The sequence below is a fragment of the Scyliorhinus canicula genome, chromosome 13 (assembly GCF_902713615.1).
Source record: "Scyliorhinus canicula chromosome 13, sScyCan1.1, whole genome shotgun sequence".
Classification (NCBI taxonomy): Eukaryota; Metazoa; Chordata; class Chondrichthyes; order Carcharhiniformes; family Scyliorhinidae; genus Scyliorhinus; species Scyliorhinus canicula.
The window spans coordinates 45,132,229-45,150,449 of NC_052158.1; the positions used below are offsets into that span (position 1 = coordinate 45,132,229).

The 18,221-nt window shown below is 48.0% G+C and overlaps 2 protein-coding genes across 2 annotated transcripts in view; both read left to right on the forward strand.

Moving 5' to 3' along the window:
- Positions 1-18,221, forward strand: part of LOC119976643 (zinc finger protein 721-like) — a 999,221-nt gene that overhangs the window by 778,769 nt on the left and 202,231 nt on the right. The gene's annotated exons all lie outside the window — the stretch shown is intronic.
- LOC119975585 (zinc finger protein 91-like) overlaps positions 1-18,221 on the forward strand; it is a 69,971-nt gene that overhangs the window by 7,059 nt on the left and 44,691 nt on the right. Inside the window, exons 3-6 of the mRNA XM_038815372.1 lie at positions 927-984; positions 6,957-7,608; positions 8,057-8,356; positions 10,279-10,458. Coding sequence (XP_038671300.1) covers positions 927-984; positions 6,957-7,608; positions 8,057-8,356; positions 10,279-10,458 — 1,190 coding nt within the window. The remainder of the gene's footprint in view (positions 1-926; positions 985-6,956; positions 7,609-8,056; positions 8,357-10,278; positions 10,459-18,221) is intronic.

Sequence of the window (18,221 nt, forward strand, 5' to 3'; positions counted from 1 at the left end):
TGGGAGGTGAGATGGAGGATGGTTTGTGGCGGACGCGCTAGGAAGGGTCAGTGCCACCGCAACATGTGCCAGACTCAGCCTGATGCAGTTTACGGTTGTTCACCGAACTCGCATTCCAGTGGCCCGGATGAGCAGATTCTTTGGGGTGGAGGACAGGTGTGTGAAGTGTGCGGGGGAGGGGGGGGGGGGGGGGGGGCGGCAGCGAACTATGTCCATATATTTCGGGCATATCTGAAACTGAGGGGATTTTGGCAGGGGTTTGCCGACACCATGTCCACGGTATTAAATACGAGGGTGGCAATGAGTCCGGAGGTGGCGATTTTTGGGGTATCGCAGGACCCGGGAATCCAGGAGGATAAAGAGGCAGATGTTCTGGCCTTTTGCTTCCCTGGTAGGCCGGAGGCGTATATTGCTGGCATGGAGGGACCCTGAAATCGAAGACCTGGCTTTCAGACATGGCAGTCTTCCTTTGTCTGGAAAAAATTAAGTTCGCCATGAGAGGGTCTCTAGTAGGGTTCGCCCAGAGGTGGCAGCCATTCGTCGACTTCCTCGCAGAGAATTAAACGTCAGCAGAAGGGGAGGGGGGTTAGGTTACTGTAGCGTAGGGGGGTAAGCAATGGCAGGACCTGTCGGAGAGAGTTGCGGAATTTGCACTATGTATATATTTTTTTCTTGTTATTTATATTGTTGATTTTGTTTCTGTTAAACTGCCAAAGAAAATACCTCAATAAAACGTTTACTAAAAAAAAAATTCTCTTAGTGTTTCAGCTAATCTCCCTCCATTAGCTTGTTGACTGAGCAATCCTACAACTTTTCTTTGATACCTCATAACTGTGAGTGCCTCAAGTCGTGTTTAGGTTTCTGGCAAAAACCCAACTGCCTGTGCACAGCTTCCAAGCTAACTGCTGATTGCTTTCTGCCACAAGGCTCTGTGAGGACCACTACAGATTTTTCCACTGGCTTCAAAGCAAAGCCCTCCTTCAGGTAGGCGCCAGCAACCAGGCTCCCAATGTCCTAAACCTGTAACACAACAGCTATGGTCAATCCAGTAGCAACCAAAACGGAGATCTGTATGATCCTGTCGGGGTCAAATCCCATTTGGGAGTGTAGCCACCGAAGTTGGCCATTTCCGCAATACAAAATGGAGGAACGCAAAGCTTGCAGGTTAAAATGGACAAAGTTTGCAGCACAAGCAGGCTGCAATAAGCCAATGTGTATTCTGTCTGCTAAGAGAGCAGACAGCACCGAAACAAACATTCCGCATACTAATGAGACAATCTCCAGGACAGTTAACATGGTAATGGAACGATCCCAGGGACAATGGACACAAATAGGGAAGTGATTGCAACATTGTATAGGATACCAGACACCCCGGCACCAGCGGGATTTGAAGACAAAGCACCTGAAGGCCCGCCCAGTAGCCGAGGGACAGCCTCAGTATTGGGGGGATTCAAACAAATCGATTGGGAAGAGACCCAATCGATCCCCAGAAGATAGAGGGTCCGCCCAAAAGGGCGCAAAGCCCTAGGACCTATAAAAGACTTAGTTTGTTCTTCTTGACCAGCCCTCCTCTCTTGACCAGCCCTCTCGACCAGCTTTTACCGAAGAAGACCTTGACCGAGAGAGAGGAGAGGTTTGGGACAGCAGCCACCAGCAAGTAAGTGTCTCACAACGATCGCTACCAGAGATAGACACTCCTGGCCCCTTTTTAACCTGTACCAACCTGAAGTCTGCGGACTCAGTGCAGAGCAAGAGGCCTTGTCCCCTGATCCGGCAGTTCCTTTTAAGATAAGTATTGGTTTATCTAGTGGTAGGAATAGTTGTTTTTTTTATTTTTATAAATTTAGAGTACCCAATTCATTTTTCCAATTAAGGGGCAATTTAGTGTGGCCAATCAACCTAGCCTACACATCTTTGGGTTGTGGGGGCGAAACCCACGCAAACACGGGGAGAATGTGCAAACTCCACACTGACAGTGTCCCAGAGCTGGGATTGAACCTGGGACCTCAGTGTCATGAGACAGCAGGGCTAACCCACTGCGCCACCGTGCTGCCCGGAGTCATCTTTGGGCAGCACGGTGGCATGGTGGTTAGCATCAATGCTTCACAGCTCCAGGGTCCCAGGTTCGATTCCCGGCTGGGTCACTGTCTGTGCGGAGTCTGCACGTCCTCCCCGTGTGTGCGTGGGTTTCCTCCGGGTGCTCCGGTTTCCTCCCACAGTCCAAAGATGTGCGGGTTAGGTGGATTGGCCAGGCTAAATTGCCCTTAGTGTCCTAAAAAATAAGGTTAATGGGGGTTGTTGGGTTACTGGTATAGGGTGGATACGTGGGCTTGAGTAGGGTGATCATTGCTCGGCACAACATCAAGGGCCGAAGGGCCTGTTCTGTGCTGTACTGTTCTAATTCTAATTCTAAAATCTTAGCATGTGCATGAGTAGATTATAATTGTATTATAATACACTCATTTGTTTGAACTTACTAATTGGTGTATGGTTTTATTGCTTTGAACTTGACCTTGAAACTTGTGGCGGTATCTTAATGATACCTGGCGACTCCAGAGCTAAGTAACGAAACAGAGCCAAATCGAGTGTTAAGCACACTCACCCAGAACGAGCAACAGGACCCAACCTAATCGCTCTACGAAGCTCAGGTGTAAGTGAATTGAGTGGACTTCAAACCTTCCACTGTGCTCATAGAAACAATATGGCTCAAGCGTTCCTGCACCATCAAAAGGGCACCTTTCATAGAACATAACAGCACAGAACAGGCCCTTCGGCCCTCGATGTTGTGCCGAGCAATGATCACCCTACTTAAACCCACGTAACCCGTATACCCGTATCCCAACAATCCCCCCATTAACCTTACACTACGGGCAATTTAGCATGGCCAATCTACCTAACCCGCACATCTTTGGACTGTGGGAGGAAACCGGAGCACCCGGAGGAAACCCACGCACACACGGGGAGGACGTGCAGACTCCACACAGACAGTGACCCAGCCGGGAATCGAACCTGGGACCCTGGAGCTGTGAAGCATTGATGCTAACCACCATGCTACCGTGAGGCCCCTGTTCATTCATACTCAACATGATCCTGAACCACGTTTTTCTAATTCCCTCTGGGAAAGAAGAGGCATGCAGAGATAGCCAAGTCTTAATATGAATGTTGTATTTCCCTTTATAGCAATTGGGGCATAAGTGTCCCATGGTACATTGCATCCCTTCGTGACAACACCTTTTGTCGCATTGTCGCAGTCAGCAATATTACTTCGAACCCAACACTGGTCCGGCTCCATGTAGACCTCCACTATCACCTGTTGCTAAATATCATCCCATAAGAATCAGTTTCCATCTCTTGCATTCCTCCAAACTTAAATGTAAAATTTCCTCCCTCAACAAGGAGAAAGTGAGTGAGGTCATGATCATTTTGAACAAAATCATTTTAACGATGCTTTTCACGTTTTGATGTGAGACCTTTGTATGAAGCCGTACAAGTATAACAGCACAACATCCTGAAATGAATATTAAGGATGGGAGTGGCGCATATTTCCTTGCACCCTCACAGAAAAATACCAACAAACGTAGATAACAATTGAAAAATTGTAAGTATCATGGGGATCCTACAGTCCAGATTTTCAAAAGCAATCCCATGGAAGATAGAAAAAGATTTGATTCCTTTAATACAGAAAACTTAATAGAGACCATATCGTTTTCCGATACCCACATTTTGTCCCGAAAAATCCCCCATCATATTACAATCAATAAAACACGTACCCCACATTCCTCATTCAGCAATAGTTATCCACTTCATCCGTCATTAAGCTGCTATTGTTGAAATTTAAAGCCATTGTCATTAAGGGTCAGTCGCCGCTATCCACCGAGACCCCTAATAAATCAACTGCCTAGTATGTGCCTCATGGAGACCGCAGATCATCCATCCATTGATGTCAAGGGCGCATGTCTAGTCAGGGATGTGTGACCAGATGTCTCATTTTTCGGTGCCAACGATACTGTCTCCCCCTCTTTCAAACTCTTGTTTTGATTCTTGTTACTCTCCAACTGTCCTTCATAGGGTCCCATTGAGTCCCATTATTATGAGCTTGGTACACATCAAAGATCACCCTTCTATCTTCCAACTCCACTTTGAAGCCTAAACTATTCGTTAGTGCCCCCACATACGAGAAAACATATTATTGCTGCTGCTTCTATTACCCGCTATTCGGGTTTCGTTCAGCCCAATGACCTGTATTCCATTAAACGTCCATGACTGAGGGCAGCACGGTGGCCTAGTGGTTAGCACAACCGCATCACGGCGCTGAGGTCCCGGGTTCGATCCTGGCTCTGGGTCACTGTCCGTGTGGAGTTTGCACATTCTCCCCGTGTCTGCGTGGGTTTTGCCCCCACAACCCAAAAATGTGCAGAGTAGGTGGATTGGCCACGCTAAATTGCCCCTTAATTGGAAAAAATAATTGGGTAGTCTAAATTTATAAAAAAAAAAGTCCATGACTGTTCAGTGGAGGTGTTATACACATGGATCTTCACTGTTTTTCTCTGTTCTAATGTTGTCCTATTGGTATCTGCTTCTTGTATTCCCCAAATTGGTGCTGAGTTTCCTGTAGTCAACAGAAATACCAGAGTACCTATACTACAAATCATATCCCCCATTGTTAACTGTAGCCCTCGTTATAACCAATCAATTCTACTTGTATTCTGGATCCGAAGCTTCCTTATTTTTAGGCATATTCCCATCCTTTCCTGTGCCGATTTTCTTCCACATATCTATCTTCCGAGTATTTTCTCTATCTACAAAATTATAATTAACAATTTGGATCAGGTCCCTACCATTTTCCATTCAACGTATATTTCTTGGAGGTTCTAGAAGTACCCTCTCCAGAACTTCCAGACCTCCTTGTATTAATATTACTGTCTTTCCTCCCATTGTTTTTGCACGTACTATTTCGAAGGCCCCCTCTTGCTCCTCATCTGATCTTTCCTGTCCTGCCCAAGCAGTTTGTCACGTTCCATCTGTATCATCTGTCGACTCTCACCATCATCTTCTTTTCCTAGTATCTTGTTTTTCTGTAACTGTCTTTTATATTCTGTAATTGCTTTGTTGCTTGTTTTATGAGGATGTTTTACTACTTGGACTATTTCTTGCTCAGTATCTCGGTCTATCTATAATTTTTATTACTCCGGAATAGACTGTTCCTGCTGCTGCTGCCGCCTCGACATGCCTCTTTCCAGTGACTATCATTGTGTTTGCTTAGACTTTATCTGTCCATTTACATAATGCCTTCACTGAACCTATTGTGTCTGTAGTTTGGGTTTTTCTGGCTACCCTGACAAAGAAACGGTCTGCCCCATCAGGTGCAGTTTCCCTGACCCAACTTAATCTTTCTTGTTTTAAAGTTTTCCACAATCCTTGGATTTCTCCATCTCTCTTCCCCCTTATTCCAGGAGAGCAGAGTTACCGTGGTAGTCATTACTTCGAGATTTTAAATTTTCTATTTTAATCTGCTCCTAATTCGTCCTTCTCTGCTGCAGCACTGAGATTAAAGCTCGGCTCTCCTTTCTGGATTACCTCCAAGGTACTGAAGTACTCTGAGCTGTTTTAATAAACCAATATTTCAGGTTTAAATCAGATAAGGGTGGGAAGGCGACTTTGCCTAGTGAGAAAGGGCGTCCCCGATCTTCTAAGTTCCTTTGTCACTTATCCGACCTTACTTAGAGCTCTTGGGTTTCCTTCTTAACTGTTAATGGACCCGACTATTACCAGGTTGGCGTATTCCAGTTTAATGTTGCTTACTAACTCTTCTGGGTTATGAGTACAGTGTCAATCGACTACTGGCACTTCCGCCCCTGTTCTCTGGCCCCACAATCCACAGATTGGTCCTGAAATAAGCTTAAAATAGCAATCGCTATTAAGCATAACGCGATGGATATGGTTTGACTATAAAAACCACATATTGGCTTGAAACTTCTATCTCCTGTAAAATTGAAGTTATGGGGGACGACTCTCCTTTGAAAATTCCTATTATTTCGAAAAGTGTAGCAGATCTATCCACAACCAGAAGAGGGAGCCAGACTCCACCAGATGTCTCTAGTGAATATATAATCGGTGATCTTACGAATTCTATCTGTCATCATTTTAATTTGCAAAAAGCAATTGCGGAGATTGAGTTCTCTGTATCTAACCCCGTGCTGTACCTGTCCTGGGAGTGTTTGATGGGGCAGTGTAGAGAGAGCTTTACTCTATCTAACCCCGTGCTGTATCTGTCCTGGGAGTGTTTGATGGGGACAGTGTAGAGGGAGCTTTACTCTGTATCTAACCCCGTGCTGCACCTGTCCTGGGAGTGTTTGATGGGAACAGTGTAGAGGGAGCTTTACTCTGTATCTAACCCTGTGCTGTACCTGTCCTGGGAGTGTTTGATGGGAACAGTGTAGAGGGAGCTTTACTCTGTATCTAACCCCGTGCTGTACCTGTCCTGGGAGTGTTTGATGGGGACAGTGTAGAGAGAGCTTTACTCTGTATCTAACCCCGTGCTGTACCTGTCCTGGGAGTGTTTGATGGGGACAGTGCAGAGGGAGCTTTACTCTGTATCTAACCCCGTGCTGTACCTGTCCTGGGAGTATTTGATGGGGACAGTGTCGAGGGAGCTTTACTCTGTATCTAACCCCGTGCTGTACCTGTCCTGGGAGTGTTTGATGGGGACAGTGAGATGGTTTTTGTTGCTCCCACACTCTGAGGGAGTGCTGTATGTGAATACTGAGGGAATGGGAGATACGTTCGTTTGTGGCTATTTGCTCTGTTAATATTAAAGGAAATTGTAAACGCTGAAAAAAAAAAATACAACATTACTCAAGGCCAATGGTTCTTCGAAGATGTTAAAATAGTTTGGGGAAAGATCACCCGTTTAAGAAAAATTGACCGCATTAAATGGTCACTTGTGGTTCCGTCAGCAAAGGTCAGCAGCTCAACAAAAAGACTATGAGGACGCTATTAAATCTGCCAGGGAGGAACTCCAAATAACCTCTGCGCTTTTACAAGACTCAAATTACAAGCTCAAGAGGTCTGACCAATGTAGATCCTTTTTACACTATCAAAACTGTGAACTCCAAAAACAAATTGCAGACCTTAAACGGAAAACTACCGAGCTTCAGGCCACTATTGCCAACTTCAAAGTACAGTCTCTGATCTTCAGAGCATTAATGCAGAAGTTCAGACTAAAAATATCAAACCCCAAACCATTAATGCTGAAATTCAAACTCAAAATATTGAACTTCAGACCATTTCTACTGAAGTTCACATGGAAAATACTGAGCTCCAGAACATTATTAGAGGCGAGATCATTTTTGGGACTTTGCAATTTTAACAGAAATTGGATTGATTCCTTTACTCAGCTGGCTCAACCATTAAATGATCTCCTAAAAGGCAACCGGAAATCAAAAGACTCAGTTAACCTCACATTGGAACAGAAAGAGTCATTCTTGAACCTGAAACATGCATTCTGCACAGCACCTGCACTTGGCATTCCACACAATGGAAGACCTTTCACTATGTTTGCTCATGAGAAGGACGGCTACATGACAGCAGTACTAGCCCAAGAACATGGTGACCAGTTAAGACCTGTAGGATACTACTCTGCCAAATTCAACAATGTTGCACTGGCATATGGCAGCTGCCTCAGAGCCAGGTGGAAGCCACAAGTCGAGTTTTGATGCATACAGCAGGCCTTATCTTGGAACAGCAGTTGACTATTAAATGCCCCCACGCAGTCCATTCTCTACTTTCCATGAACAGAGCATCACAAGTCACGTCAACCAGATGGACCAGATGGACAGCAGTGTTGGAAGCGCCTAATCTTTACTTCCACCGAGCCAGTCCAGTAAATCCTTCAACTTTGCACCCGCTTCCCGAAGAGCAACGGGGGGAGAAATAGAAGAACATGACTGTGTGGAAGTAAGAAAATAAATGGAAGAGGCACGCCTGATAGAAGAAGAACCACTGCAGAACCCAGATTTGATTCTATTTACAGATGGTTCCCCCTTTATTGATAAAGGTGTCAGCAAAGCTGGATGGGCAGTCACCAGCCTGTATGAAATAGTGGCGGAAGGAAGTTTGTCCCAAGGAACATCAGCTCAACAGGCCGAATTAAGGGCTTTAACAGAAGCATGTCATGTGGCAAAAGATCAAACAGCCAACATATATACGGACTCCAGATATGGTTTTGGAGTAGCCCGTGATTTTGGTCATTTATGGAAGAAAAGAGGATACCTTATCACACCTATACGGAATGGGAAAGAAGTACAGGACCTCCTAGAAGCCATGGCTTTACCAAAAGAAGTCTCTATTCTCAAATGTAAGGCTCATACTCAAGAAGACACTGGAAACTAAAGGAAATGCCTTTGCAGACCGAGCAGCAAAGAAAGCTACTTCCAAGGAACATCCTTCAGCAGCTCCAAGGCACATCTACCATTTGGGAGTGCCTTCTACCATCTATGTGAAATGCAACATAACTGAACATCACTGACATTGACACAAGAAAGATGGCCATAGCTAGATTCAGGTATTGAGGAGTATAATGATGATATTTGGAGAGAAGTTAAGACTGATAAACCAGTGGCACCACAGTCACTGATGCCATTCCTGGTACAACAGATCCATTCATGGGGACATCTGCCCCCTCAAAAGATGATGGATCGATTCCACAGGAGTTGGTGTGGCAAAGGATTCAAAAACATGCACAATCGCTGTGTTACATGTCAAAAGAACAACTTAGGACCTGTCACAAAGATGCCTCAGCTAAGAGCTCCTGCCCCTCCAGGACCATTTCAGCACATTGTTGCTCGTTCTGGTGAGTGTGCTTTACGCTCAATTGGCTCTGTTTTATTCCCTTGCTCTGGAGTCGCCAGGTATCTTTATGATACCACCACGAGGTTCAAGTTCAAGTGCTGATCAATAACTCAATACACCAGTTAGTAAGGTTCAAATCAAAACGCATTTATTATATACACAGTCAATCGCTACTCATGCATAAATACTACAAAACTAGACTACTTCTTCCACTAAAGGCCAATATTTATCTTCTGGAAAAGGAACCCACTGGGTCAGGGAACAGTGGCCTCTTGTTTAATCCTGAAACTGCAGGCTTCCAGCTGGTACGGACTAAGGGTCAGGAGCGCCTATCTCATAGCGTGCGTTGACTGGACACTTACTTGTTGGTGCAGCTGCAAGGCAGTTCAGGGTCAAGTGTTGTTTCGGTCTGCTGCGTGACCCTGCCGAGAAGTCTATCGAGAGAAACTGCCAAGAGAGCGAATTGAACTTGGAACCTGTCTTTTATAGGCCCCAAGGGCTTCGCGCCCTTTTGGGCGGATCTCCGTACCCGACTCCAATCGATTGGATCACGTACCAATCGATCGGTTTGAATTCCCCAATACTGGGGCTGTTTCCTGATCGCTGGGCGGTCCTTGGATGCTCGTTAGCCTCTTTTGTCTTGGACTCCTGCTGGCGCCGAGAAGTCTGGTTTTACCTCGATTATCCAAACTGTTGCTGTTGTGCCTGGGAATCGCTCATTAATATTCAGTTTGCTGGTTTCAATGCTGTCTGCTTTCTGCAACTCGAATATACAGAAGAACTCTGCAAACTGCTTGTTTTCTCATACTGTCCAATTTTCCCTGCGTTCTTTGCGAATCTCCATTTTAAGTCGGGGAGTGGCCAACCCAGGTGGCTACAACATACAGGTCGATTACATCTTTCTCCGTGCCAAAGATACACTGAGGTCCTGGTGATAGTAGATACATTTTCAAGATGGGTAGAAGCTGCCCCAGCCAGAATGGCTGTATTAGTGGCAGTAGCCAAAGTACTATGCAAAGACTATCTTCCCAGATGGGAAGCATCAGCTAGCATTGATTCAGACAACGGAACCGACTTTACGGGTGCTGTATGCCAGGAGGTGTGCAGATTACTGAACATTGATTGGAATTTACATTGTCCCTATCATCCAGAAGCATCAGGACTAGTGGAACGCATGAACCGAACCTTAAAAGACTGTCCAAATATAGCCAAGAAGGCATGAACTGGATTCAAGCTTTTCCCCTCGTACTGTGCAGTATCAGAGCAACCCCAAACAGAACAACAGTGCCCATTTGAGATCATCACTGGCAGACCCATGTCCCTGCCAGGAACTACTGACTTACAAAAGGCAGACTGTCATTTAATGAGTAATGCATTACTTAGTTATTGTCAAAATCTAACATGCTGTTAGTTCTGTTTCTCAACAAGTTTCCGCAGCCTGGGGCGATCCACAGGAGGGTGGCTACGATATTGTCCCTGGCGAAGCGGTGTACTTGAAAAAGCTGCAAAGGGACCCTCTCGGGGCCAAGTGGGAGGGCCACTACCAGGTTCTTCTGACTACACAATCCGCCGTGAAACTCCAAGGAAAGAAAACTGGATTTACGTGTCGTATGTGAAGCACGCGCATCAGAATAATAATAATCCATAAAAACATTTGCCACATTATTGATTTTCAGTTGTATGGTCTGCTTAGTAGGCTTTACTAAACGGTTACATGACAATTCTTTCTATTGTGTATTTTAACTTGAAGAAAACATGAAGAGCTGTAATTTATATTGAATTTAACTCAGTCATCTGTACTTGCTTGGACAAAATGAACTTTAAAAAACTCTGGGTGGGATTCTCCGACCATCGACGGGGGGGCGGGGGGGGGGGGGGGGGGCGTGAATCCCGGCCCGACGCTGGCTGCTGAATTCTCTGGCGCCGGATTTTGGGCGGGGATCACGTTGTGCCGGTCGGGGGCCATTGGCAGTGGCCCCCCGCTCCCCCCCCCCGACAATATTCCGGGCCCCGATGGGCAGAACGGCCGCGCGATCCTGGCCAGCCCCGCCGGCGTGAAATGGACACGGTCCATCCCGGCGGGACATGGCTTGTCGGCCATCTGGCGGGGTCCTCGGGGGGGGGAAATCTGGCCCTGGGGGGGGGGGGGGGGGCACCACGGTGGCCTGGCCTGCGATCGGGGCCCACCGATCTGCGGGTGGGCCTGTGCCGTGGGGGCACTCTTTCCCTCCGCACCGGCCTCTGTAAGGCTCCACGATTGCCGGCGCAGAGAAGAAACCCCCCTGCGCATCCGCAGGAAACACGCTGGCAGTTCTGCGCATGCGCCAACTCGCGCCGGCCCCTTCAGCGCCAGTTTCTCTAGAAGCTGCTATTTCACTCGGGCTGCTGCCACCGACAGTCACAATCCTTTCTCTTTATAAGACAGTCAGTTATTGCCCTGACTGGGTCCTGAATCCACATGGCAGTGTCACCTGATGGTCAGAGGACATTTTGTGGATACAGTGATTCTCTCTAACCCAATATTTGAACAGCTTCTTTGTCCAATGTCCGTATTGAATAAGATCCATATTTGAAATGATGAGTGTACCATCCCTTACATAACAGTATTCTCCGTAACTGGCATCACACTAGCACTGAGACTCACACCCCCAGAGTGATGACTCACTGATGGAGCGTAACCAGGGGCTGAAACCTGTTTCCAGCTGACATCACAAAGGAGCCAGCAGCCAATCACACAGCGGCCAGCAATGATGTCACAAAGCAGCTGCAATGGCCAGTGTGAATGGACAGGGAGTTTGTTTCCGGTTCCAGCTCCAGGCACTGGACTATTCAACCTGGACTGTCCTCACAGCAATAACTCTGTAACTGAACCAGATATTTACATATAGGACTACATCATGCATTTGGGGTGCATGAGCTGCTCTCTGCCGCAACTCCAGGCAGGAAGACCAGCTATTTAAAAAGAAAATCTCCTGGGTCAGCGCTCTACATCAAGAGGAGGCAGTCTGCCTCGCTGGACTCTGTGCCTGTGTACTGCTGAGGGGGCACGCATGCCTGGAAAGGCCGGCATTCTGACAACAAGTCACGCTGTTGGGCACGACTTCCCGCGGTCAGGAATGCCGTGATGCAAGGCCCCACGATCGGGAATGCCACGAAGAATGGCCCCGTGATCGGGGATGTCACGGCACATGCCCCACAACCCTCTCGACACCCCCTCACGATCCACCCACGGGTCGCGACCCTGTGTTTGAAGATGACTGCCCTAAACCAGCCCAGCACTTTTTCAATATTGGCTTCCCAATAATAGAACAGCAAATTAGGTAAGGCTAAGCCCACTGGTTGTCTTTCTCTCTGCAGAAACATTCTGCGAATCTTTGGGGTCCTTCCTGCCCAAATGAAAGAGGTAATCAATTCATTGATTTTAACAAAGAATGTTTCTATGACATTGGAAAAGAAACAAAAACCTCGGAAGGACGTTAATTTTAACTGTCTGAATCCTGCCCGCCAAGGACAGGGGGATGTTATCCCACCTTTGTAAAACTGCTTTGACCTCATTCACCAGCTGAGCAAAATTAAGTTTGTGAAGAGAGGCCCAGCTGTGGGCCACCCAGATTCCCAAATAACAGAAGCTAGATCTGGCAAGGCGAAAAGGTAGCAACCCTAGATCAGTTCCCCTTCCTGGGGTGCTCACCGGAAAATATTTGTCTTGTCCAGATTTACCCTGTACCCTGAAAAGGAGCCGAAACTCCTCAGTAGCTTCATTATCCCATCCATCATGGAGACTGGGCCCGTGATATAAAGAAGCAGATCAGCTGCATACAGGGACAACCTATGCTCTTTCCCACCCCTCTCTATCCCCTTCCATCTCCTGGAACATTTTAACAACACACAAACAAACGCAACCCCAATCCTTGACCTTGTTAAATGCCACCCTTTTCTTTTTATAGCCATGCTTCCATATCCTGATAGAGGCTAATGGCATGGTCCTCCCATTTGTAGTTATGGTGCCCAAAGTGACTCTCCTAGCAAGGCTTCTGACAGCAAGTAATGAATAGCCTGATCAGGAAGGGACAACACCCTCGCCCACCATCTTCCCAAACATCTTCGACATATATTTCAGTCAAGTGTAGGACCTCAGTGGGCAGCACGGTGGCTCAGTGGATAGCACTGCTGCCTCACGGCGCCGAGGTCCCTGGTTCGATCCCGGCTCTGGGTCACTGTCCGTGTGGAGTTTGCACATTCTCCTCGCGTTTGCGTGGGTTTCGCCCCCACAACCCAAAGATGTGCAGAGTAGTTTGGCCACACTAAATTGCCCCTTAATTGGAAAAAAATGAATTGGGCACTCTAAATTTAAAAAAAAGTGTAGGACCTCTATTCCCTCCAGCAGCCCCAAGACGATAAGATTTTGCCTCTTGGAACGATTTTCTAAGTCATCTACTCTGTCATGCAGAAATTTGTTATTATCAGCCAGCATTACCATCTCAGCCTCGAAAGAGACAATCTGTTCACTCTGCATCAAAAGAGCCACCTCCATGCCCTGCACAACTCTGGTATGCATCGTTACCATTTTGTCTGGTTTTGCCAGCATCGATCTAATGGGAGCAAACCAGGGTCTCCTCAATTTATTTATGGAGGTCCTCAAAGACAGTCTGCCATTGTTTTGAATTCCTCCGCTAAGATGCTCGTAAGCATCTCAATTGATAATGAGGTAACTCTAGACTTGGCAGCAGCCACCACCATTACTTTTTCTGATGAGCATCGAGAGGAATTTTATTTGGATGACGATTCTGTGCTTGCAACACAATGCAAACCTGATTGAGTTGGACTGCATTCACACGCGCCACATATTCTGGTTAAAAACATCAACAATTATTTCTGGCTAATTAGCTGCTGCTCCTTCACCATAAACTGCACTTTTTATCTTTCAGATGTTGATGTAATTCCATGTTGAAAATGGGAATCGTGCTTGGTGCCAATTTCTGCCTGTTTAATGCTCTTGTTGACGACCTTCGAATATTTTCCTACATGAATGTGCTATTTAAGTGTCAGTAACTGGTAGCTCCAACGAGCTTAAATAGAGAGCAGCCATGATCTAACTGAATAGTCTGGAGGGACTCCTCCTGTTTGTATTGTCACACGGTAGATTGGACATAAGAGTCTCATATTGGAGCAAAACCTCAGTGTAGAACTGACCCCAGTCTGCAAATTCTAGGGAGGGAAAGAGCAGTAATCAGTGAGACTCAACTCAGCCAAAGTCAGGACCTTCAGGTGATGGCGAAAAGTTCACCGAAAGGAAATATTTTGGAGATGCTACAATATGTTTCTCTTTCAGCAGAGGTGAAAGTGTGAGGGATGAAGATTTAAAGCATGGAGCGAACATGAGAGGAAAGAATGTTCCAGAAAAACAACTAGAATTGTCTGTTTTGAGCTTCTGTCCTGTACTTAATATAAAAATTATTTTGATGCTTAGTTTGTGACCCAGTTATGTGTAATAATCAAGTAATCAAATTATATTAATCGGTTAACTTAATATTATATTCAACTTAATTATAATCAATGCCTCACACTGTTCCCATGTGACTGCATCTTTTTCTGTGAAGATGTGGACATATTGCTTTCTGACAGGTGAAACAGACCGCATGGTTTAGTTCTATTATGTAAATGTGGTGAATCACAGTAGTGTAATTCACACTGTATTACTATGTCTCTGTAAGCTCAGCACACGAGCAGTTACACTGCTCTGCCACTAGGGGGAGATGCACTGGGAGTGTACGGGAGTTTGTACTGGGCTCCACCCATGGCTCCACCCATGGCTCCTCCCCCCTAACCGGAAGTATAAAGGTTGATGCTGAGAGCCTGCCTGTAGTTCATCTGGAGTTCATCGTGTCACAGGCAGGCTCTGTTGTAAGACGATTAAAACCACTGTTCACTTCTAACCACGTGTCGCGTGAATTGATGGTCTCATCAATTTAATCGTCTGAAGAAACAGTAAGGAAGGACCATGGAATCAGCCCTCAAGCCTAACCGACTGGAACTCGACCCGCAGGATGCAGAGGCAAAAGAAATCTTTTCGCATTGGCTCCGATGTTTTAAGGCCTACCTGGCTGAAGCAAGCACCACAGAAACGACTGAGGAACAGAAACTCAGTCTACTGCACGCGAGGATGAGCCATCGTATATCTACTCAGCTAAACTGTACCGGCTCATATACAGAGGCCCAGGCCCTATTCGATAGAATGTACGTGAGGCCTATGAATGAGGTCTACGCGCGCCACATTTTTACTACTCGCCGCCAGAGCCCTACAGAATCGCTAGAAGAATTCCTCAGAGACTTAAAAGCCATATCCCGGGACTGTAATTATCAGGCTGTAACTGCTACAGAGCATAGGGAACTTGCTGTGCGTGATGTCTTTGTTGCAGGCCTTAGATCGAATTATGTGCGGCAGCGACTGCTGAAGAAGGAGGCCCTAAATTTAGAAGATACTGTTGAACTCGCTACAACTATGGAGGTCTCATTTTGTAGCCTCATCTCGTTTCCTGCCGACTGCGCGACCCTGTCATGGGCCCCCGACCAGCGACTCCCCCAGGCCTGCGCCGCGCGGCCACCCAGCCACCATGCTGCCCCAGCCTGCCACTTTTGTGGCCAGCCCCAGCACCCGTGGCAGCACTGCCCGGCCCGCAACACGACCTGCAGCAGCTGCGGGCGAAAAGGCCACTACGCCTGAGTGTGCCTGGCAAGAAAGGCCCCAGCCCCTAAAACTCCAGCGGCACAAAGTAATCGCTCTCCGCACTCGCAGGCCCGCAGGCCCCGGAATGCAGCGGCCTATGCCCCGACTCTGCCCCCACCTGCCACGTGCGATCTATGGGGGCCGCCATCTTGGCGGACCCCCACCACGCGGTCCACCACGGGTGACTCATGGGGGCCGCCATCTTGGACGCCATCTTACTCGCCGCCCGCCACGTTCGATCCACGGGGGCGGCCATCTTGGGCTCCACACTCAGAAAACCCAATTGAAGACTGCGACCTCAGCGGGCACTCATCGCGGGGCCATCCCAGTGCAGCCGACCGAGCCGCCGACTACCCGCAACTCAACGCAGTCACACTGGACCAATCACGCCCAAAGCATCTCAACAACTCTATGACGACGGTCCAAATCAACGGGTACAGTACACCGTGCCTTTTCGACTCCGGGAGCACTGAAATCTTCGTACATCCAGATCTGGTAAGACGCTGTTCGCTCCCCGTTTTCCCTGCACGGCAAACTATCTGCTACGCACCGTCGCAACGCTAACAATCCAAGGCACTAGCTATTCTAAATTCCAACTATACATCCTGCCCGAACTCTGCGCCCCACTCTTATTTGGACTCGACTTTCAATGCAATCTCAAGAGTCTCACCCTCAGCTTCGGCGGACCCCTATCCTCACTCACTATCTTCAGCCTAGCCAAGCTGCGAATCTCCCCCCCTCCTCTTTTTGCCAACCTCACTCTGGACTGTAAACCCATAGCCACTCGCAGCAGGCGGTACAGCCTACAGGACAGGGTGTTTATTCGATCCGAGGTTCGGAGGCTTTTACGTGAGGGGATCATAGAGGCCAGTAACAGTCCCTGGAGAGCTCAGGTGGTGGTCGTCAAGACCGGGGGAAAATTCCGCATGGTCATAGACTATAGTCAGACTATTAATCGGTTTACGCTCCTCGACGCGTACCCCCTCCCCAGGATTGCAGACATGGTGAATCAGATCGGCCAGTATCGGATTCTTTCCACGGTGGATCTGAAGTCTGCATACCACCAACTCCCAATCCGCCCGGAGGACCGCCACTTCAAGGCATTTGAGGCCGATGGCCGTCTCTTCCACTTCCTCCTGGTCCCCTTTGGCGTCACAAATGGGGTTTCGGTGTTCCAACGAGCAATGGACCGAATGGTGGACCAGTAAGGGCTGCGGGCCACGTTTCCGTACTTGGATAATGTCACCATCTGCGGCTATGACCAGCAGGACCACAATGCCAACCTCAACCGATTTCTCCAGATGGCCCAGAAGCTTAACCTCACATACAAAAAGGAGAAATGCGTTTTCCACACAACCAGACTAGCCATCCTCTCCCTCATTGTCCCAGGGCCCTCAAACGATGCTTGGGATTTTTTTCGTATTATGCCCAGTGGGTCCCTCAATATGCGGACAAAGCCCGCCCACTCTTTAAGGCCACACTTTTTCCCCTGTCAGCCGAGGCATGCCAGGCCTTCGACTGCATCAAGGAAGACATTGCCAAAGCGGCCATGCGGGCGGTGGATGAATCCGTCCCTTTCCAGGTTGAGAGCGATGCCTCAGAGGTAGCTCTTGCAGCCACACTAAATCAGGCAGGGAGACCAGTCGCATTTTGGTCCCGAACCCTCTCCGCTTCGGAACTCCGACACTCCTCAGTCGAAAAGGAAGCACAAGCCATTGTGGAGGCTATTCGTCACTGGAGGCACTACCTCACAGGTAGAAGGTTCACCCTTATCACCGACCAAAGATCGGTTGCCTTCATGTTTGACAACTCGCAAAGGGGCAAAATTAAAAATGACAAAATTCTGAGGTGCGGGATCGAACTCTCCACCTACAATTACGATATTATGTATCGATCGGGGAAGCTCAACGAGCCCCCAGATCCCCTGTCCCACGGGACGTGTGCCAGAGCACAGAGCGACCGCTTAAGAACCATCCACAATGACTTCTGCCACCCGGGGGTCACCCGGCTCGCCCACTACATTAAAGCCCGAAATCTGCCTTTCTCCACCGAGGAGGTAAAAGCCATCACCAGGGATTGCCCAATCTGCGCGGAGTGCAAACCGCACTTCTACAGACCAGACAGGGCCCACCTGGTCAAGGCTTCTAGGCCCTTTGAACGCCTCGCTATCGATTTCAAAGGGCCACTCACCTCGACGAACAGGATTGTGTACTTCCTGAACGTCAAAGACGAGTTCTCCCGTTTTCCCTTTGCTATCCCGTGCCCCGATATGACCTCCCACACAGTCATTAGGGCCCTGCATAGTATCGTCACCCTGTTTGGTTTCCCCAGCTATGTACACAGCGACCGGGGTTCATCCTTAATGAGCGACGAGCTGCATCAGTACCTGCTCGGCAAGGGCATCGCCTCGAGCAGGACTACCAGCTTTCACCCCAGGGGGAACGGGCAGGTGGAGAGGGAGAATGCGACGGTCTGGAAGACCGTCCTACTGACCCTCCGGTCCAGGAATCTCCCGATCTCCCATTGGCAAGAAGTCCTCCCCGACGCGCTCCACGCTATTAGGTCCCTCTTATGTACCGCTACCAACCAGACCCCTCACGAGCGGCTCTTTATTTTTTCCAGGGGCACGACCATGGGGGTTTTG